The following is a 22,868-nucleotide window of genomic DNA, read 5'->3' as shown; positions in this document are numbered from 1 at the left end:
TTAATACATGAGGAATGCATGTTGTGGGCAGAACGTGGATGAACGTTACAGTATATGAAGTTTTGGTAAGTGAAAGAAACGAAAGTTGTATAGAATCAAGGTAACTGCCGAATAACGCCTCACCCTGCTGCAGCTCAAATCCCTGGCAGCGTTAACTACTATTCTCCCTCCGAGTCGTAGAAACTCAGAGGGAGATGTAATTCGGGGTCCGGCGACCGCCGAAACCCTGAATTTAGCAGCCTGCGTTTAATTGAATAAAGCAAACATACCGGTTTTGTAGATACCTGCAGTAATGTGATTCTTGGCTCTCTAGCGCTCACTTCCTGTGGCGGAAATACAAATTGCAAGAAAGTGCATTGGAAAAATATGCTTCCACACATGTGCACCGCAACACAGAGGCGAAACGTCACAGCTGATGTTGATCCATAACATTGTAATGCGTTTGTGTCAGATGCCATAATTCCGGCGCTTCCCATCTCCTATAGACTTTCACTGCTTTACCGTTACCCTGCGGTATGCTATGAAAATGCTCTAATGTGAAGGGGGCCTGATTCTTATGCGCCTCGTGCACTATAGCATTACTGTTATAGCATCGCATAGTTTTGCTGCTTAGCGCAGTGCGCCGCAACCACGGGCTTCGTTGATGGAATCCTGAAGGAAAATTGATGCATGTATTAGAGGAGAGGCACAGCACAGGCGGTGTGGCTGACTGGAGGGTATGCAGGGCACATAAAGTCTGAGAGGATTATCAGCTTCCTACAAGTCTCCTCATTACTTGAAAAAAAAAATGATCAGGCTTTAAAATGACGAAGGACATACACTGAACAGAAATCCTATCTACATAAATATCTATCTATCTGTCATGACCTTCTGAAGGGGTCTCTGGTATGTCTTCAGGAGCAAGCTGCAGAGCTGTAAAGAGCTCGGACACAGAAGATCTTTCATATCTGGTAACCTCTTCCACTTCCACTGTACAAGGAAGGCTCAGATACTGTAAATAAATGCACACAAACAACATTATTTATTGTTGCAAACATACATCTCTAAACTGTAATTTCTTCGTGTGCACAGATCATCTGAACCCATCTACCACTTCCCTCTTCCGAAAGTTAAGTACTTTGTGGGCAGCACTGCAGCATTATGGCTGAGCAGAGTTGTATCTCCTTGTTCTTGGTCAATGTGTAATTATTTTTTACTCTTCCAGTCCCTATTCAGAATGTTTATGGGTTACATAAAATGACAGTGAGATATTATTTTCTATACCAGGCAGGATATGGTGATAAGTGATACTCAAGACTTATATACACTGCTTTCCAAATTATTATGCAAATTGTGTGTCATATATATATGCACACACCTATATATTTTCAAATTCAGCGTACCATGTACAAGGTCCAACTTTTCAACATATCCTTAAAGAGAACCCGAGGTGGGTTCTAAGAATCCTAATTGCACACAGAGGCTGGGTCTGCATATAATGCCCAGCCTCTGTTGCTGTATGGTTTCCCCCAGTCTCCGCCCTGCGCTCTGCTGTGCCCCCAATAATCATGCGCTGTGCTAAGCGACACGCAGCGTGTCGATAGCCAGCTGGTTATGTCTGTACTGTCATTCTCGCCACTCTGTACTGTCATTCTCGCCACTCCCCCACCTCCTCTATGTCGCCGCTCCCCGCCTGCGTCCACGGGGAGGGAAGGGACGCAGGCGGGGAGTGGCGACATAGAGGAGGCGGGGGAGTGGCGAGAATGATAGTAAAGACATAAACAGCCGGCTATCGACACACTGCGTGTCGCTTAGCACAGCGTATGATTTATGGAGGCAAGCAGAGAAAAGGGGGGCCTGTGGGGGGAACTGTATAGCAGCAGAGGCTGGGCATTATATGCAGACCCAGCCTCTGTGTGCAATTAGGATTCTTAGAACCCACCACGGGTTCTCTTTAACCGCCTCCTGTCCACCTAATGCAGAATGGCGCCGGGAGCGGGCTCTCAAGTCTCAGCGATGCCATATGGCGTCATCTCGCGAGGAGTGAGATTTGCCGGGAGCTCACACTTGCAGAGTGCTATCGGAGCTGGCAGGCTGTGTTTTGCTTTAGTATTTAATAATTATTTATGTATATAGCGCTGACATCTTACGCAGCGCTGCACAGAGTATAGTCTTGTCACTTAACTGTCCCTCTGAGGGGATCACAATCTACAATCTAATCCTTGCCATAGTCATATGCCTATATATGTATAGTGTAGTGTATGTATCGTAGTGTAGAGCCAATTTGGGGGGGGGGGGGGGGGGTTGAAGAGAGAAAAAAAATCAAAAGTTTCAATTTTTTTATTACTAAAAAAATTATAATAGAACTAGCGGCAGCAGCAATCAAATACCACCATAAGAAAGCGCTATTTGTAAGAGGAAAAGGAGGTAAAATTCATTTGGGTGTTAAGTTGTATGACCAAGCAATAAACCGTTAAAGTTGTGAATTGTTGAATTGTAAAAAATGGCCTGGTCACTAAGGAGGTTCAAAACTCTGGTCCTCAAGAGGTTAAAGGATACATCCGAGAAAATAAAAAACAGATCTACTTACCTAGGGCTTCCTTCAGCCCTTGGCAGCATATCCGTCCCTCGCCACAGCTCCGGTGTCCGTGGATCCCCTCCGTAGCAGATGTCGACCTCCCCAGGTCTACTGCACGGCCACATCGCTCACATTGGAGCGGTGTGTGAGGCTGTGCAGTCTCATTCAGCCCGCCCACCCAGTTCTTTATGCCCTGGAGGCAGTGATGTAATTTCTGCTCCAGATTGGTAAGTGCTGTGACAGCTGCCTTTCAGCATATTGCCACCTCTAGGCTTGTGCCTAGATCCAGGCCTGCCAAATAATACACTCATGTACTGGGACTCCAAAAGAAGCATAGCTAGGATAAAAGTTGTAAAGTCTGTTAACAGCATTCCTAGGCCAATATATGTAAGTTGTCAGTTTTATTGACCTGTTTTTGGTGGTAATTCAAAAACCCGTGAAATGGTCAGCTGTTACATTCATTTTTATGCATAATTGCCAGAAATCAGTAATTACCTTACAGGAATCAGTTCATTAAAGCACCATGAACATGAGAAGAAGCTAATGTGTTACTGCAGATTGCCGACATTTCACATGTGAGCTTTCAGCCAGCCCACTTCACTTGCATTAGTTTTTATTTAAGATGCTGACTGGGATAATTGTTATTACCATTGTTGTCTAAATATGACATGCTTGGCCCCACCTCTCTGTGCATCAGGCAAGCTCTGTGAGGGGCTATATGCCTACATTATGCCTTTGAAATTCAGGTTTGTTGGCACATGTTATTTGACGAAGCCTTTGGAGGTGAAACATGTTGAGTTTTGTGGGTCATGTAATTTATGTATAGCACTTGCACTTCACTGTATTATTACCAGCTGGAGGTGAAGAGGATCAGAGAAGGGATTAGTGCTATGTATACTGTATATCTGCCTCACACTAGCATCAATCTCTGGTATCTCTGAGTGACCTCCTTATTCCAGTCCAAAAATGGTAAATACCATTGGAGATAATATAGTTTTTAATATACAGTATTAGCCTCGACAAGCACAGCCAGCTGTGTAAATGATATCAAGTTAAATCATGGCAATTGATATCATAAAGTGCGAGCTCAGGATTTTGAACCATTTTATTCAGTGGTTGTTTTGCAATGTTTAAAGTGGACATGAACTCAGAACTTCCTCTCTGCTCTAAAAGATAAACAACAGCATAATAATCTTTAAAGAAAAATATTTATTTGTTAGAGCTTATAATAAATGTAATAAATATGCAATAAATCTCCAGTGTGTCTAGTTGTCATGTCCTGCCTCAAACATTGTCCTCAGTCTGCCATGCCCTCCACAAATATTGTCACCAGTGTGTTATGTCTTAGATGTAAGCCTATAAGCAGAGCCCTCTTCCCTGTGTCCACCATATGGGCTCATCTTCTATATTTTTCCATACCTTGCTATCTGCACATCGTTCATTCTTTCACTATTTTGTGTATTATTGTTTAACGCTGTAATGTCCCCGTATTATATTGTTCAATGTTGTATTGTCTCCCTTATCTATTGTACAGTGCTGTGTAATATGTTAGCCATTTATAAATAAAGTTTATTATTATTCCTAATAATAATAATGTCCTCTACAAATGTTGACCTCACCCTGCCATGTTCCCCTACAAGTATTGTAATAAGTCTGCCTTGTCCTCCACGAGTACTGTTGCCAGCCTGCCATGCCCTCTACAAGTATCGTCACCAGCCTAGCATGTCCTGACACCAGTATTATCACCAGCCAGCCATGTCGTCTACAAGTATTGTCACCAGGTGGCATCAGCCAGCCATGTCCTCCACACGTATTGTCACCAGCCTGGCATGTCCTCCACAAGTATTGTCACCAGCCTGGCATGTCCCCAACAAGAGTTGCCATCAACCTGGCTGAGTGCTGCCCTATAACTATAACATCCACTAATGCTTCCCTTTGCCCATTTGTAATGGGGAAACAAAGACAGGTATTTTAGACCTTATTTTGATTAAGAAAATGTGGGATCTGTGAATAAGTTGACTCTCCAGTATATACAGTAGTAGCCTTTCAAGAATATATATATATAGTAGTATATACAGTAGTCACTGAATATGGTGTTTTATTTCACTGCAGAGGTACATTTACATTATTGTCCACCATGGTGCAGGTTTGTAAAACACAGCATTCTCCGGCTACACTGTAGAAAGAACAGTCAGCAGGCGGCTGGCTGAAAACATTTACAAGCAGGTAACTGTGCTGATGTTTATCTATTCTGGAGCAGTTTGTTTAATGTCTTGTCATAGCAAAAATGACATGTTAACCACAGTTTCATTGATGTTTACTTGCAATTGATTCACTGCAGCATACCTCTTCTGCATTCTGAGGCAAAACATGGAATTCTTCCAATACGAAATCTCTCTCCAATTCTTTCTCCATGGTTGTGTCCATTCTGCAAGGATATGTCAGTGTAGGATAAAACATCCAGTTCATTGTCTGCTAGTCTTACTAGTATCTTTTGTAACAAATATACAACAGTGTTTAGTGCAGTTCACACAGTCAAACTGCCATATCTACAGCACATCTTTCCCAAATGTTAAAGAGACTCTGTAACAACAAAAACCTCCCCTGGGGGGTACTCACCTCGGGTGGGGGAAGCCTCCGGATCCTAATGAGGCTTCCCACGCCGTCCTCTGTCCCACGGGGGTCTCGCTGCAGCCCTCCGAACAGCCGGCGACTGTGCCGACTGTCAGTTCAATATTTACCTTTGCTGGCTCCAGCGGGGGCGCTGTGGCGACTTTCGGCACGGAAATAGACGGAAATACCCGATCTCCGTCGGGTCCGCTCTACTGCACAGGCGCCGGAAACTTGCGCCTGCGCAGTAGAGCAGACCCGACGGCGATCGGGTATTTCCGCCTACTTCGGCGCCGAGAGGCATCAGAGCGCCTGCGCAGGAGCCAGGAAGGTAAATATTGCGTCACCGCTGCACGGAGGGCTACAGCGAGACCCCCGAGGGACGCAGGACGGCGTGGGAAGCCTCATTAGGATCCTGAGGCTTCCCCCACCCGAGGTGAGTACCCCCCAGGGGCCGTTTTGTCGTTACAGTTCCTCTTTAAATAGTGAAATGGAACATGAAATCTGCTTACTATTGCAGGCTAGAGATATGCCCCGGTAGATATAATTTATATTGTGCTTCTCTATCCTGAATAGCAGGGAGAAAAGTATTTGCCTAATAAGCAAATCTCCATCACCCAGGATGTAGAAATGGCCTACATATGTGCAGGCGCTGGGAGAGTGAATGACGCCTCTCCCCACTGCCGCTAAACTCCCAGGTGGCGTTAGATACTATTACCCCCCTAAGTAGTAGCAACTCGGAGGGAGATGTAATTTGGGGTCCAGCAACCCCCGGAGCCCCAAATTACTCTTACGTGCCCTGCACAGCATTACATTGCTGCTGTGGGGTGCCTGGTTTCGGCACCCGGTGTTGAGCGACGAAACCACCTGCTTTGGTAGAAATGGCAGCATGCAATTCAAAGCAGCTATAAGTTAACAACATTTGTTTTCCTTCACATGACTCAAAAGGGTTAGCTTGTTGTGTCTCAGTTCAGTAATTAGAGGCAGGGTGGATTTGGTCACACAGGAAAAAGTTACATGTCCTAAATGCCAGACTGAACAGGTGTCCTTTCAATCTGGATTTAAACACCCCTAGGGAGCCGTCCTAGCACTATAGGAGCTGCATAAGAGAAGTTCCAAATGTTTATAGCTGGACTCCAGGGGATAACTAAATTATTACACCATATTCATCTCAGGTTATGAGAGTTTGTTGAAGCTGCAACTAATCCTTTAGAGGAGAAATTGTGCAAGAATTGATTGTTAATAGGCCAATCTTGAATAGCATTATCCATTTTGCCATTAATGTAAACCTGAAGGGAAAAAAGGGCCGAATTTGTGTACTTACCTTGGGAAAGGGAAACCTCTGGATCCCTCAGAGGCGTCTTCCACCACCCTGCTCACCGTTCCAGCACTGAGACTCCCGCAAGCTCATTGACAAGGGCTTGTTAACAAAGCTTGCACGTACTGCACGGGTGCAGACAAAAACAGAGACGAATAGGCCCGGCTTTTTCCGTCAATCCCAAACGTCGTAACCTGCCACCACATCATTATTTATCGGGGAGATCCTTTCTCAGAAAGATGGCTCCAGAGATGTTAAACAGCATGCGATTTTAATTCTTGGCTAGACTGATTTACGTTTATTCATCAGTCATTTGGCATGTTCATGGTCGACCGATCTTGAGGGGGATCTACAACATTCTCATGTGTATTGTGAAATCTTAACACATCATGCTTCTAGATTTTAATATGATCACAGCTATAGCTATACAAGTTATTGTGCCTCTGATGAAGCAGCTTTCATGAAATCTTAAACGCTTGTTAGGTCTCACCATTATCAGAAGACTGGTGGCTGTGACCGTTTGATTGTTTCATATTATATGATTGCTGGATGTCATTAAAAGTTACTTTTTAAGTAATGATATATCTTACTGATTTGATGTTTGTATGCAATTTGCATGGGTTATGAAGAACCAGAGCCATCGCCATACTACGCACTTTTATTACTAAAAATCTATGTATCCCCTTTTGATGTTGCATGTATATAGCGGTCTATTCCATCAGCTTGTAAGCCAACAGGATTGAAGCCCGACGAAGGCTATACAGCCAAAAGCTTGCTAATTCTTATTCTTTTAAGTGAGCCAATAAATGGTATCATCCTGATTCAAAACTTATTGCTTTTAAGGAAAAGTAAAGGTTAGGTAGCAAATTAAAACAAAGCTGCTAGCTACTTTAATTAATTAATATAGCTCTTGACGAATTGATAGTTTGTCCCCTGCTGCTTCCTCCAATGTCAGAGGTATTTGTTTATAGTATTGACCTCTCCCTTCGCTTGTCCACCTCCACAACGCCAGCCTACGCTCAAGAGCACTGAGGATTGCCGGCGACCCCTCTCACCCGGGCCAGCGGTTCTTCTGCAGACTCCCGTTAGGCCGTAGGTTTCGGTCCATCGCCACCAAAGCCTCAAGGCACAGGAACTCTTTCTTTCCCTCAGCTGTCACGCTCCTGAACTCCCTGTAGGTCATTCCATCCCCTCCACCACTGCATTCTGAACTGCACCATGCCGCCCTTTATTTTGCTTTTTTCTTTTGTTTGCTTGTATCATGCTTTGTTTTTTTTGTATTTATGCCCTTCTGCATTTTATGCCCCTGTTATCTATACTCTGTTATCTATACCTTTGTATCTCTACTCTGTCAATTGCTTGTGCCAAACCCAATTCCGAGCATGACCTTGTCGTGCCTGGCGAATAAAATGAATAAAATGATTCTGATTCTGATTTCCTAGTCACCCCTGAAGATTAAAATTCTCTCTAATGGTAACACAGGCAACAATAAAGCCTACATGAAGGTATTATGCTGGGTACACACGTTGTGATTTCCCGCTCGATCCCGGTCAATCGATTATTTCTGACATGTTTGATCGGGTCTTGATCGATACAGCCATCGATTTACTCATGTTAAGTATGCAAAATCAACGGCTGTATCCATCGAAACCCGATCGAACATGTCGGAAATAATCGAGCGGGAAATCGCATCGTCTGTACCCAGCATGACCCCTTGCCATTTTACAACTACATGATTGTTATTGTTCTCTCTGGTCCTGATGGATAGAAATCTAACAAATGGTCTAGCACCTTACTCTATGCAACATGAGAATAAATGTATATGAATGTTTTGACTTGAGTTAGGCTTAAAAAATGGAGTACAGTGGGTTGCAAAAGTATTCGGCCCCCTTGAAGTTTTCCACATTTTGTCACATTACTGCCACAAACCTGCATCAATTTTATTGGAATTCCATGTGAAAGACCAATACAAAGTGGTGTACATGTGAGAAGTGGATCGAAAATCATACATGATTCCAAACATTTTTTTTACAAATAAATAACTGCAAAGTGGGGTGTGCGTAATTATTCGGTCAATACTTTGTAGAACCACCTTTTGCTGCAATTACAGCTGCCAGTCTTTTAGGGTATGCCTCTACCAGCTTTGCACATCTAGAGACTGAAATCCTTGCCCATTCTTCTTTGCAAAACAGCTCCAGCTCAGTCAGATTAGATGGACAGCGTTTATGAACAGCAGTTTTCAGATCTTGCCACAGATTCTCGATTGGATTTAGATCTGGACTTTGACTGGGCCATTCTAACACATAGATATGTTTTGTTTTAAACCATTCCATTGTTGCACTGGCTTTATGTTTAGGGTCATTGTCCTGCTGGAAGGTGAACCTCTGCCCCAGTCTCAAGTCTTTTGCAGTCTCCAAGAGGTTTTCTTCCAAGTTTGCCCTGTATTTGGCTCTATCCATCTTCCCATCAACTCTGACCAGCTTCCGTGTCCCTGCTGAAGAGATGCACCCCCCGAGCATGATGTTGCCACCACCATATTTGACAGTGGGGATGGTGTGTTCAGAGTGATGTGCAGTGTTAGTTTTCTGCCACACATAGTGTTTTGCATTTTGGCCAAAAAATTCCATTTTGGTCTCATCTGACCAGAGCACCTTCTTCCACATGTTTGCTGCGTCCCCCACATGGCTTGTGGCAAACTGCAAACGGGACTTCTTATGCTTTCTGTTAACAATGCCTTTCTTCTTGCCACTCTTCCATAAAGGCCAACTTTGTACATTGCATGACTAATAGTTGTCCTATGGACAGAGTCTCCCACCTGAGCTGTAGATCTCTGCAAAAGTCACCATGGGCCTCTTGACTGCATTTCTGATCAGTGCTCTCCTTGTTCGGCCTTTGAGTTTAGGTGGATGGCCTTGTCTTGGTAGGTGTACAGTTGTGCCATACTCCTTCAATTTCTGAATGATCACTTGAACAGTGCTCCGTGGGATGTTCAAGGCTTTTGGAAATCTTTTTGCAGCCTAAGCCTGCTTTAAATTTCTCAATAACTTTATCCCTCACCTGTCTGGTGTGTTCTTTGGACTTCACGGTGCTGTTGCTCCCAATATTCTCTTAGACAACCTCTGAGGCTTTCACAGAGCAGCTGTATTTGTACTGACATTAGATTACACAAAGGTGCACTCTATTTAGTCATTAGCACTCATCAGGCAATGTCTATAGGCAACTGACTGCACTCAGATCAAAGGGGGGCGAATAATTATGCACACACCACTTTGCAGTTATTGATTTGTAAAAAATGTTTGGAATCATGTATGATTTTCATTCCACCTCTCATGTGTACACCACTTTGTGTTGGTCTTTCACCTGGAATTCCAATAAAATTGATTCATGTTTGTGGCAGTAATATGACACAATGTGGAAAACTTCAAGGGGGGGCGAATACTTTTGCAACCCATTGTATATTATTATATCAGCGCCTTATCAGTTTTAAATGTTATCCTTTATTCCATGAACCCTACCTTTGCAACTTTTTCACTTACTCAGACCAAGGCTTGCAGTTTCATTTTGCATGTTCCTTTATATAGCTTGTGCTCAGATACCGTAATTACATTGTGATACCAGCTTACTTACATGCACAAATGAAACTGAACAAAATTGTTAAAATTCTCAGCATGATGTCAGCAAATGGAAGAGAGCTACTGGATGTTTCAGCCCAGTATAATTGACTATTTATTCACCATTTTAACTTGTATTTTTATTGTGAAAACATATTACCTAATGTGATCAATGTAGTTTTTAAAGAAGATTGAAATAATGGCCAGAGAAATTGCTCAACTAGCAATATGCATACATATGCATACCTTAACAGTACTTCCTTTCCAGAAAGGGTTTTATTCAACTCTGGTAGAGGGTCTTGCACCGGAATTGTCTTTAGTCTGCTCTTCAAACGTTTCAAGCTGGGGAGATGATGTCTATATTGTGCCACATAGTCTACAAACACAGCTTCTTCTTGCAGAATATAACCTGAAAAAAAAAATCAGTCATATTTGGATTTAATGTTGGAGCTTTCAATATTCTATTAAAAATCTCACTTGGTATAAGCAGTAGTGTTGGGCGAACAGTGTTCGCCACTGTTCGGGTTCTGCAGAACATCACCCTGTTCGGGTGATGTTCGAGTTCGGCCGAACACCTGACGGTGCTCGGCCAAACCGTTCGGCCATATGGCCGAACTAAGAGCGCATGGCCGAACGTTCCCCGAACGTTCGGCTAGCGCTGTGATTGGCCGAACGGGTCACGTGGTTCGGACCCGAACGCGCTCTGATTGGCCGAACTGTCACGTGGTTCGGGTAAATAAATACCCGAACCACGTCATATCTCCGCCATTTGTCTGTGGGTTTAGCTTTGGGTAGGCAGGCAGGGTAGTTCGCGCTCCAGCCACGCTAGCCAGGGTCCCCCCTGTCATTGTGTCACTGCTGGGAACAGTAGTACACCGCTTGCTCAGCCACACTATATAGCATTCTGTTTACTGCCACTCTGTGTACCTCGCTCAGCCACACTATATAGCATTCTGTTTACTGCCACTCTGTGTCTGCTGGGAATAGTAGTACACCGCTTGCTCAGCCACACTATATAGCATTCTGTTTACTGCCACTCTGTGTACCTCGCTCAGCCACACTATATAGCATTCTGTTTACTGCCACTCTGTGTCTGCTGGGAATAGTGGTACACCGCTCGCTCAGCCACACTATATAGCATTCTGTTCACTGTTCTGTGTCTGCTGGGAATAGTGGTACACCGCTCGCTCAGCCACACTATATAGCATTCTGTTTACTGTTCTGTGTCTGCTGGGAATAGTGGTACACCGCTCGCTCATCCACACTATATAGCATTCTGTTCACTGTTCTGTGTCTGCTGGGAATAGTGGTACACCGCTCGCTCAGCCACACTATATAGCATTCTGTTCACTGTTCTGTGTCTGCTGGGAATAGTGGTACACCGCTCGCTCAGCCACACTATATAGCATTCTGTTCACTGTTCTGTGTCTGCTGGGAATAGTGGTACACCGCTCGCTCAGCCACACTATATAGCATTCTGTTTACTGTTCTGTGTCTGCTGGGAATAGTGGTACACCGCTCGCTCAGCCACACTATATAGCATTCTGTTTACTGTTCTGTGTCTGCTGGGAATAGTGGTACACCGCTCGCTCAGCCACACTATATAGCATTCTGTTTACTGTTCTGTGTCTGCTGGGAACAGTAGTACACCGCTCACTCAGCCAGAGTATATAGCATTGTGTTTACTGCCACTCTGTGTACACCGCTCAGCCAGACTATATACCATTGTTTACTGACACTCTGTGTACACCGCTCAGCCAGACTATATACCATTGTTTACTGACACTCTGATTCTGCTGGGAACAGTAGTACACCGCTCGCTCAGCCAGACTATATACCATTGTTTACTGACACTATATAGCAGACTATATAGCATTGTGTGTACACCGCTCAGCCAGACTATATACCATTGTTTACTGACACTCTGTGTACACCGCTCAGCCAGACTATATACCATTGTTTACTGCCACTCTGATTCTGCTGGGAACAGTAGTACACCGCTCGCTCAGCCAGACTATATACCATTGTTTACTGACACTCTGTGTACACCGCTCAGCCAGACTATATACCATTGTTTACTGCCACTCTGATTCTGCTGGGAACAGTAGTACACCGCTCGCTCAGCCAGACTATATAGCATTGTGTTTACTGCCACTCTGTGTACACCGCTCAGCCACACTATATAGCATTGCGTACTCTGCCAGTCAGTGTGTATATTGCTGGGATCAGTAATACTCCACTCACCGTCAACCACTATATGAGCTCAACATGAGTTCCCCAGAGACCTCCGCTGTGAGCAGCACTCCCAACAACAGCAACAGCCAACGCCCCACGCAAGCTATAACATCCACCCCAGCAGCCAGTGGTCAGCAGCAGCCCTCCCCGGAGGAGAACGTTGTGTCCATCAGTCCGTCGCCAGAGCGATTAATGAGGGCTGCCATTGAGGAGATGGTGGGGCCTGATGTGGAGGAGGAGGTCTGGCTCAGGCCAGCATCCCAAGTTAATGTTGAGGACGATGAGGGGTCTGTGTCTGGGGATGTTGGGGTGGCAGAGGTGGTGGGTGGGTCAGACTCAGGAGAAGAGTTGTATGATGAGGATGATGATCGGGACCATCTGTATGTGCCTCAGAGTCCGACCCCGGAAAACATGTTGTATCGTGTGTTTAGGTACTAAAATCTGCGTTCCCTCCCAGTAGTGTTGGGCGAACAGTGTTTGCCACTGTTCGGGTTCTGCAGAACATCACCCTGTTCGGGGTGACTATATAGCAGACTATATAGCATTGTGTTTAATGCCACTCTGTGTACACGGCTCAGCCACACTATATAGCATTGTGTTTACTTCCACTCTGTGTCTGCTGGGAACAGTAGTACACCGCTCACCCGCCACTGTATAGCATTGTGCTCTGTGTCACTGCTGACAATAGTGGTACACCGCTCACCCACCACTGTATAGCATTTCTGTACTGCCACTGTACTGCTGCCAGTCAGCGTGTACTTTAAGGATAAGTGAAATGAGGAAGAAATCCGGTGAAAGAGGGAGGGGCAAGGGAAGAGGTGTTTCCCCTGACGGTTCACGTACAGGCCACAGGGGAGCACCCAAGAAAACCCACTCAATACTGCCCATGTTGTCCAGGACAACAACCCTCACAGATCCAAAAGAGCAGGACCAGATAATTACTTGGATGACCTCTCAAGCGTCCAGCAGTGGGTTAAGCAGCACCAGCACATCACGCACGAGGTCCGAGTCCTCAGCCAGTTAAAGTCTGGGCTTTCTTTGAAGACTGCACTGAGGATGTTACCATGGCGATTTGCAAGGTGTGCAAGACCCGCCTGAGCAGGGGGAAAAGTATTAACAACCTCTCCACCACCAGCATGAGCCGCCACATTCTATCCAAACATCCCACTCTGTGGGCAAACGCGGCAGGACAGGGTACCACCAGCAACACTGCCTTTCTTGGGTTCACCAGACTCACCACCAGACCCGCCTCAGCAGCAGCAGTAGCCCAGCCATTGCGTGGTTCACAACATTCACAAACATCAGACGATGCTGACACTGTCACTTTCCGGACTAGTGCTCTTGAGGTCTCCCAGTGTTCATCAAACACAACAACCAACAGCCCTTCGGTGTGCAGCGCTACGGTTGAGTTGTCTGTCTCTGAGATGTTTGAGCACAAGAGGAAATTGCCAGCAAATGACCCCCGGGCCGTGGCAGTAACAGCCAGCCAGCATAGCCAAGCTTCTGGCCTGCGAAATGCTGCCATATCGAGTGGTGGAGACAAACAGCTTCAAGGGCATGATGTCAGTGGCCATCCCACGTTACGTGGTTCCCAGCCGCTACCACTTTGCGCGCTCTGCAGTGCCTGAGTTGCATGAGCACGTGGTCAGCTAAATAACCCGAAGCTTGAAGAATGCCGTTGCCTGCAAGGTTCACCTCACCACTGACACCTGGACGAGTGCGTTCGGCCAGGGTCGATACATCTCCCTTACCGCGCACTGGGTGAACCTTGTGGAGCCTGGCAGCGATTCCTCACCTGCTACGGCGCGGGTGTTGCCCACGCCACAAACAGCTGGATAACAACAGCAGCACCTACCTCTCTGACTCCTTCTCCTCCAACGCATCTCAAAGCTGTACCTCATCCGGAAATGCTAACCCAGCACCAGCAGCAGTAGGATCGTGGAAGCAGTGCAGCACAGCTGTTGGCATGCGTCAGCAAGCGTTGCTGAATCTGATCTGCCTTGGGGATAAGCAGCACACAGGGGAGGAAATTTGGAGGGGAATAAAGGAACAGACGGATTTGTGGCTGGCACCGCTGGACCTGAAACCGGGCATGAAGCTAGACACCTGGCACGAACTGGCAATGTACGCAATAGAGGTGCTGGCTTGCCCGGCAGCCAGCGTTATGTCGGAACGCTGTTTCAGTGCTGCCGGAGGCATCATCACAGATCGGCGTATCCGCCTCTCCACAGAAAATGCAGACCGTCTGACTCAAATTAAAATGAATCAATCCTGGATTGGAAACGACTACGCAACACTCCTGGACCCCAACCAAGTAACATGACCGATGAACATCTGGGATGGTTTAGCGTTTCCGGTCCCTGTTTATTGAACCTCTCATCTGTATTACATTTATGACTGCATGGCGGCAAAAAGCATTGCTGCTATATCCGCACGCTTTTTGTCCTCATGCAAGGCCTGGGTTGTTGTGTCTCACAAAGCGTGGCCTTCTCCTCCTGCGCCTCCTCCTGTTCCATCACGTGTGCTGCTGCTGCTGCTGCTGCTGCTGGGTTACCGTTGCCGGTCCCTGTTTATGGAACCTCTTATCTTTATTACATTTATGACTACATGGCGGTACAAAGCATGCTATCCGCACGCTTTTTGTCCTCATGCAAGGCCTGGGTTGTTGTGTCTCACAAAGCGTGGCCTTCTCCTCCTGCGCCTCCTCCTGTTCCATCACGTGTGCTGCTGCTGCTGCTGCTGCTGGGTTAGCGTTGCCGCGTGGTCCCTGTTTATTGAACCTCTTATCTTTATTACATTTATGACTACATGGCGGTACAAAGCATGCTATCCGCACGCTTTTTGTCCTCATGCAAGGCCTGGGTTGTTGTGTCTCACAAAGCGTGGCCTTCTCCTCCTGCGCCTCCTCCTGTTCCATCACGTGTGCTGCTGCTGCTGCTGCTGCTGGGTTAGCGTTGCCGCGTGGTCCCTGTTTATTGAACCTCTTATCTTTATTACATTTATGACTACATGGCGGTACAAAGCATGCTATCCGCACGCTTTTTGTCCTCATGCAAGGCCTGGGTTGTTGTGTCTCACAAAGCGTGGCCTTCTCCTCCTGCGCCTCCTCCTGTTCCATCACGTGTGCTGCTGCTGCTGCTGCTGCTGGGTTAGCGTTGCCGCGTGGTCCCTGTTTATTGAACCTCTTATCTTTATTACATTTATGACTACATGGCGGTACAAAGCATGCTATCCGCACGCTTTTTGTCCTCATGCAAGGCCTGGGTTGTTGTGTCTCACAAAGCGTGGCCTTCTCCTCCTGCGCCTCCTCCTGTTCCATCACGTGTGCTGCTGCTGCTGCTGCTGCTGGGTTAGCGTTGCCGCGTGGTCCCTGTTTATTGAACCTCTTATCTTTATTACATTTATGACTACATGGCGGTACAAAGCATGCTATCCGCACGCTTTTTGTCCTCATGCAAGGCCTGGGTTGTTGTGTCTCACAAAGCGTGGCCTTCTCCTCCTGCGCCTCCTCCTGTTCCATCACGTGTGCTGCTGCTGGGTTAGCGTTGCCGCGTGGTCCCTGTTTATTGAACCACTTATCTTTATTACATTTATGACTGCATGGTGGTACAAAGCATGCTATCCGCACGCTTCTTGTCCTCATGCAAGGCCTGGGTTGTTGTGTCTCAAAGCGTGGCCTTCTCCTCCTGCGCCACCCTCCTCCTGTTCCATCACGTGTGCTGCTGCTGGATTAGCATTACCGGTCCCTTTTCCTGGAACCTCTTATATGTATTACATTTATGACTGCATGCCGACAAAAAGCATGTTACCTGTGCAAAGAAAACAGACATTTCCCGCATTTAAAAGACAGTTTTCCCTTTGAAACTTTAAAATCGATTTTCTCAAAAACTATAAGCTCTTTTTGCTAAATTTTTTTTTCCTCTTGTACCCACTCCCAAGGTGCACATACCCTGTAAATTTGGGGTATGTAGCATGTAAGGAGGCTTTACAAACCACAAAAGTTCGGGTCCCCATTGACTTCCATTATGTTCGGAGTTCGGGTCGAACACCCGAACATCGCGGCCATGTTCGGCCTGTTCGGCCCGAACCCGAACATCTAGATGTTCGCCCAACACTAATAAGCAGGCAGACTTTGGTGTTAAGTTAAAGTAGCAAAAAAAGAGGTCAGATTAGAACAGGGTTGTCTAAATCCAGCCATAGATATACCAGCCCTGAAAACTTTTATTTCTCTATGCTTTTCTATTAGGGATAAATCCTGTGGCTTCCGATGCCAGCAGTTTAACAGTAAGTCATAATAAATGAAGGCAGCTAACAAAGATAGCTACAATGGCACTCTTAGTAGAGAGAGCATTCCCAAATTTTCTTTTTACAACAGGGCAAAAAACAGGCACCTCACTGGCACACATTTCTAAACCCTTGCAGTCTCCTCCAGTAATACACACAATTTCACACTAGTGAAAAACCCTCCAGAGATCAATTAAGCTTTTTGACAATACTCTATTGACACTTACAAAAGCCAGAAGTGTGGCCTCCAAAACGGATGAGAACATCTAGTTCTCCAAAGCTAACCTTGTTAGATAGTCACAGGCTCAAAGAGAAAAGCTTGGTAGTCCCATCACCCTAGATGAAAACATCCTGGCATCCTGGTGATCTCCAGCCTCCCCAACTCCATGGCTCCTGGTATGGATGGTGTTCTTATAGAGATCTATAAAACGTTTTCTGACACGCTCTTACAAACTTTGAAGACATTTTTCAAAAAACAAGCTTCCACTGACCATGTGGGAAGCCTAAGTAATGCTTATAGCCAAATCAGGAAAAGATCTGAAACACTGCAAATCTTATGAAATCGCAGAAAACGATAGAAATCAGATCGGACCTGTTGGAAATTATCTATCGAGCCATCTATCTGCTGAAAAAACTCATAGTGTATTCTCAGCATTATAGACCCATATCACTTCTCCCAGTCAACATGAAAATTCTGGCAAAGCTTCTAGCCAAGAGACTCAACAAACACATATAGGTGATGTGTTACCTACACATCAGCTGTGGTTTCTTCTCCCTGTAATCCATTCTGTCCCTGCCATGTCCTATCAGATGTGCAGGTAACGAATATGTAAGTAATGCTTTACACACAGCAATGGGAAGCAAGAAGTACAGGGAAGCTGTGATACCAGCAGGCAGCATACCAGAAGTGTACATGTACAGACTGTAGTGGGGAAGGGAATGCAAATGAACACATCTGCAACTTCCTCCATTTTTGTAAGGAATATGGGAAGCCGTATTTCAGATAAAGAAAACCACATGGCAGTTAGGCCAGACACAACTTACATTCTATGTCAGTAAAAGGGATGGTACTCCAGCAATCCTCTGCATGCATTGCTTCACCTGTAGCTCTCTCACTAATACAGCATACTTCATTATGTTCCATAGGTGAGCAAGGATTTGAGCTAGGAACTATCTCCAGAAGCTTTTGTCTTCTGTAAACATAAAAAAGATTTGTACAGCCCTTCATTAATAATGCTTAGATGTAATGCATATGATATAACTGATGGCCTGATGTACTGCAATTCAAATTATGGTGGAGAAACAACAGACAAGTAGCATGGCAATATATTGTTCGCTGCTGTGTTAAAGAGAATCTGTACTGTTCGATTTGTACAATAAAAAAACATACCAATTTACCAATTCCGCTGCTCCCCGCCGTGATCCTGGCCTTTAACCTCCTTACCACCACGGGTGTGTATATCTATGCTACTTTTAACACCCTTTCCCCACCAGGAGTGTAGATATACACACCTCCCGCCGCTACCGCCGCTGTCTGCGTTCCGGCTCGCTCGTACGTGCGCTCCCGCACGCCGCCGGCCGCTCGCCTGGACATCAATGAACGGGAAAAAACGTTCCCGTTCGTTGATCTCAGCCCCCCAGCAATGATGAGAAGCAGCGCGATCGTTGTGAAAAAAAAAAAGTTTCCCAGCCTCATTGAACTTCCTGTAAGCGTACTTCCGACACTTATGGGACGCATGCACAAAAAATTACTGTGGCCATCTTGTGGCCAAATAGTAGAACTACATCCAAAACATTTTTCATATACAAATACATACTTTTACACTATAAATTAACTCATTACCTCCCACACTCCTCAATTTATTTATTTTTTTGTAATAAAAAGAAAAACAAAATTACAATTTAAAAAAAAACAAAAACATAAATAGTTACCTTAGGGACTGAACTCTTTAAATATGTATGTCAAGAGGGTACAACACTGTTACTTTATAAACTATGGGCTTGTAATTAGGGATGGACGCAAAACTGAAAAAAATGCACCTTTATTTCCAAATAAAATATTGGCGCCAAACATTGTGATAGGGACATAATTTAAATGGTGTAATAACCGGGACTAATAGGCAAATACATTTCATGGATTTTATTTACAGTAGCATGCATTATTTAAAAACTATAATGGCCGAAAACTGAAAAATAATATTTTTTTCCCCACATTTTTTCCTATTTTCCCATTAAAACACATTTAGAATAAAATAATTCTTGGCATAATGTCCCACCTAAAGAAAGCCTAATTGGTGGCGAAAAAAACAAGATATCGTTCATTTCATTGCGATAAGTAATAATAAAGTTATAGACGAATGAATGGAAGAAGCGCTGAAAGGTGAAAATTGCTCTGGTGCTCAGTGTGTGTGTGTGTGTGTGTGTGTGTGTATATGTATATATATATATATATATATATATATATATATATATGTATGTATATATATATATATATATATATACATATATATATATATATATATATATATATATACATATATATATATATATATATATATACATATACATATATATATATATATATATATATATATATATATATATATATATATACATATATATATATATCATGTTACAGTATACTACAAGTTTTTATTACATAGTGAACTCCAGTCAGGGATTCTCAGTTTCTCAGCATGGGAAGCTCCCTTCCCCTCAGACAAGCTGAAATTGAGAGCAGAGACCCTGTCTGTGACTAATAAACAAAGCACACACACAGAGCCTGCAGGGGGCGTGGAGGGGGTGTGCATAACTTCTCCCTATCAGAGCAGAGGCAGTGCATTCTCTCTCTCTCTCTGCCAACAAGGCTTGACAAAGAAAAGAAGATTAGATATATTACAGAGACAGTGCAACTAGAAAAGGCTGCAGTAAGCCAGACCACATTAGAACAGGTATAGGAACGTACAGGATAGAAGAAATAAGGCTGAACATTTTGTTACAGAGTCTCTTTAAATACACCAATGAATGGCTAACAAGTAATGAGGGCTAACAAGTGCCCGGTTACTGTACGAGAGCAGCTGACAGGCAGTAAATTCACCACCTTCAGCTGTTCATATGAAAGAGTCCTTACTGGAGTTACACTTTCAGGGCCCATTTCCACTATCGCGAATTCGCATGCGTTTTTCGCATGCGAATTCGCATAGCAATACAAGTGAATGGGACTGTTTCCACTTGTCAGGATTCCTTTGCGTTTTTCTTTGCAGAAAAAATTCGCATGGCAGAGCCATCAGAATTTGCATAATACATACCGCTATGCGAATCGCATACAATGTATTTAATAGGAAATTTGCATGCAGTTTGGGTATGCGAATTTCCTATTAAATACATTGTATTTTCGTTTTATTTTATGTTTTCGTGCAAATTCGCATAGAAACAATGAAAAATCACACCAGCACTGCCATGGTTAAATTCGCATACATCGTCATCCATGGGAATTCGCATGAAAATTCGCATAGACCCGCATGCGAAATTCGCATCCGCATGCAAATTTTTCCCGCGACGATTCCCACAGCACAAGTGGAAATGCAGCCTAAGGCTTGGTTCACACATAAATCTGTACATTTCTGGGCCAGCACTGTCCTGTCAGTTATGCATCAGTTTTCTATCAGGTTTACCTGACTGGACCGGAAATGTAGACCTTTTATGCGTGAACACACTCATAGAAACACATACAAAACTGATACAAAACTGACAGGACTGGACCAGACATGTACACCTTTTATGTGCGAACACAGCCTAACAGCATGGTCATAAATCATAAAAAAATTCTGTATATTACGTTTACGTGCATACTTTTCCAGGACGTCATCAGTGGATATATATATTTTCCAAACATCCGTTAGTGATTCATCTCCTTCTATCTTGAAGGTTGGGATAGCTGGAAGCAAACAAAAGGAAAATGAAAAACACAGAAATTTTACTTGTACATTAAAAAAAGGCAAAATGTACACTACAGTTACACGGTGTGCCCATTTTACTAACGCCGTGGTAAGTAGTGATTTCTAGCCTTAGGTGATCCAGAGAAGTACAGAAAAAAAACAGTTTCTCTGAATTGTAAAATTGTGCCAGCAAACATTCCTTTGTGCGACAATATGATGACATCATCACTATGTCTTGATTAGGGAACAGCAGAATCGTCAGATTCTTCTCCACTAGAATTCCATCTGTAATTCCCAAACACTGAATTGCAATGGTGTGGAATATTATCGTCTGGTACACAGGCACAACCGCAAGCAAAAGGCATAAACTTCAAAGAGTAAGGACCTGAGCCCACTAACGCGGTTGCGTCCGCTTCTGTCCGCTTTTCAGCATCTGTAACATTGATGTGTTGCTGAAAAGCGGACACACCTGCACACAACTGCTTTAGTGGGCTCAGGCCCTAATCAACGCTGTGGAGAGGGTCATTGGGTCACCCCTGTGCCCGCTGGACCGCCTCCACACATCCAGACTAAGGTTTAGGGGTATCAGGAAAACACAGGACCCTTTTCACCCCGGCAGTCATTTCTACAACCTTCTCCCCTCAGGCCTGCCGATAGAGAACCATCCCAACAGAACGCCACCAATATTTGCATTATGTCCATTGCAGAGTGTAACACAAATAATTCCAGGTACAACTGTCGTACTTAGCGAATAAAGCTGATTATGATTCTGTCTGGAAGACATTTATAGTAAACATGAAGGAAAAAAAAAAGAACAAAGTTAGATACTTACCTCAGAGGCTTCTCCGATCCTCCATCACCCCAACAAATTTAGGCAAGATGGTCTTCTTATTTTATGACTGCGCTCCCGTCCATATACAAGCGTGGCCACACTGCACAGACACGAGGACAACCTGCGCCTGCATAGTACCCCGGAGGAAAAGGCCAGAGGGGAGCGTGGCCGTGTAATTATATTCGAAAAGCCCTTGTCAAATATGCTCAGAGGGTCCCAGCACTAGATCAGAGTTAGACACTTACCTCAGCAGAGGCTTACCTTGCCGAGTTAAGTGTCTAACTAAGGCTCCCTGCACACTGCAAATCCGTTTTCCGATTCCGATTCCGATTCCGTTTCCGATTCCGATTCCGTTTCCGATTTTCCTTGAATACATTCAACAGAAAAACGGATCAAAAAACGCAGCATGCAGTTAAGATTAAAAATCTGAATCGGAATCGGATGTAAAAACAGATTAAAAATCTGAATCTGAATCTGATTTGCTTGCAGTGTGCAAGAGGCCTAAAGGTGCCCATACATGGTACAATTTTTCATTTTTTTTCGATTAGATAATTTAGTTCGATTTTTTCGTTAGATCGAATATATAGATTTTTCCATGTCCGATCAGATTTTTTTTTAAAAAAATGGGATAATCGTTCCAATTTCTTGATCGAAAAAAAATAATGTTTTACTTTCATTCGATTTGATCATTTAGATTAAAAAAACGGGAAAATCAAACGTTTTTATTGTATCGTGTATGGGCACCATAAGACCTTTATGTTGCCACCTACTTTATGGTATCCAGACGCGTATCTTTAAGGGTGCAGGCATGGCACATGCCCCCGGCGCCCTCCCTCTTCAAACAACAAGGGGGGGGGGGGTGCAGTGCTGCTGGCAGCATTCCTGAGTCTAAGGGAGTAACAATCATCCAGCAGCCTGGCCGTCTCAGTCTTTGTCATATATCTACATTAGAAGCTATTGAGAGTTGGGCTCTAAACATTTGCCTCTTTCCCTGTCCTGGCAGCCCCCCTTCCTTTACTCCCCCTACCACAGATCATGTCTCAGTCCCCTGAGATAGCGGCAGATGCTTCTGGTCTGGGGGTTACAGGATATCCCATTCATTCCCCTCTCTGTCATTCACACATTCATCAGCCTTATCTCAGAGTGCTGTTTACTTACTTTTCTTTATGACACTCTATGCATTTAACCACTTAACGACCGCCCACTGCACAGGGGCGGTCGGAAAGTGGATGCCGCAAGGACCAGCTCATGCACAGAGGCGGCGGTCCTTGTACAGGCATGGGCGGAGCGATTGCGTCATCCGTGATGCGATCCTCCGCCGGGGATAGATGGCCGGGGATTTAGCCTCTAGCCCGCCAGCCAATTAGCAGCGCCGGCGGGCGGAGGAATACAGAAATCCGCTAATGAATGCGTATAAGGCACTTTGTTAGGTAAACAAAGTGCCTTATACATGCTTCCTCCTCGCCTGGTGGTCTAATTGTTC

At 44.7% G+C, this 22,868-nt stretch overlaps 1 protein-coding gene across 7 annotated transcripts in view; it reads right to left on the bottom strand.

Annotated features, from left to right (window-relative positions):
• The window catches only part of SHOC1 (shortage in chiasmata 1), a 342,404-nt gene that overhangs the window by 134,747 nt on the left and 184,789 nt on the right, over positions 1 to 22,868 (bottom strand). For all 7 annotated transcript variants that reach the window (XM_068234309.1, XM_068234308.1, XM_068234310.1 and 4 more), the window contains 5 exons: positions 20,468 to 20,552; positions 17,660 to 17,808; positions 10,343 to 10,505; positions 4,904 to 4,985; positions 868 to 991 (listed from right to left, as the gene is read on the bottom strand). In XM_068234309.1, coding sequence (XP_068090410.1) covers positions 868 to 991; positions 4,904 to 4,985; positions 10,343 to 10,505; positions 17,660 to 17,808; positions 20,468 to 20,552 — 603 coding nt within the window. The remainder of the gene's footprint in view (positions 1 to 867; positions 992 to 4,903; positions 4,986 to 10,342; positions 10,506 to 17,659; positions 17,809 to 20,467; positions 20,553 to 22,868) is intronic.

Source organism: Hyperolius riggenbachi, chromosome 1 (assembly GCF_040937935.1).
Source record: "Hyperolius riggenbachi isolate aHypRig1 chromosome 1, aHypRig1.pri, whole genome shotgun sequence".
NCBI classification, from domain to species: domain Eukaryota; kingdom Metazoa; phylum Chordata; class Amphibia; order Anura; family Hyperoliidae; genus Hyperolius; species Hyperolius riggenbachi.
This window is presented reverse-complemented; position numbering and strand designations above follow the sequence as displayed.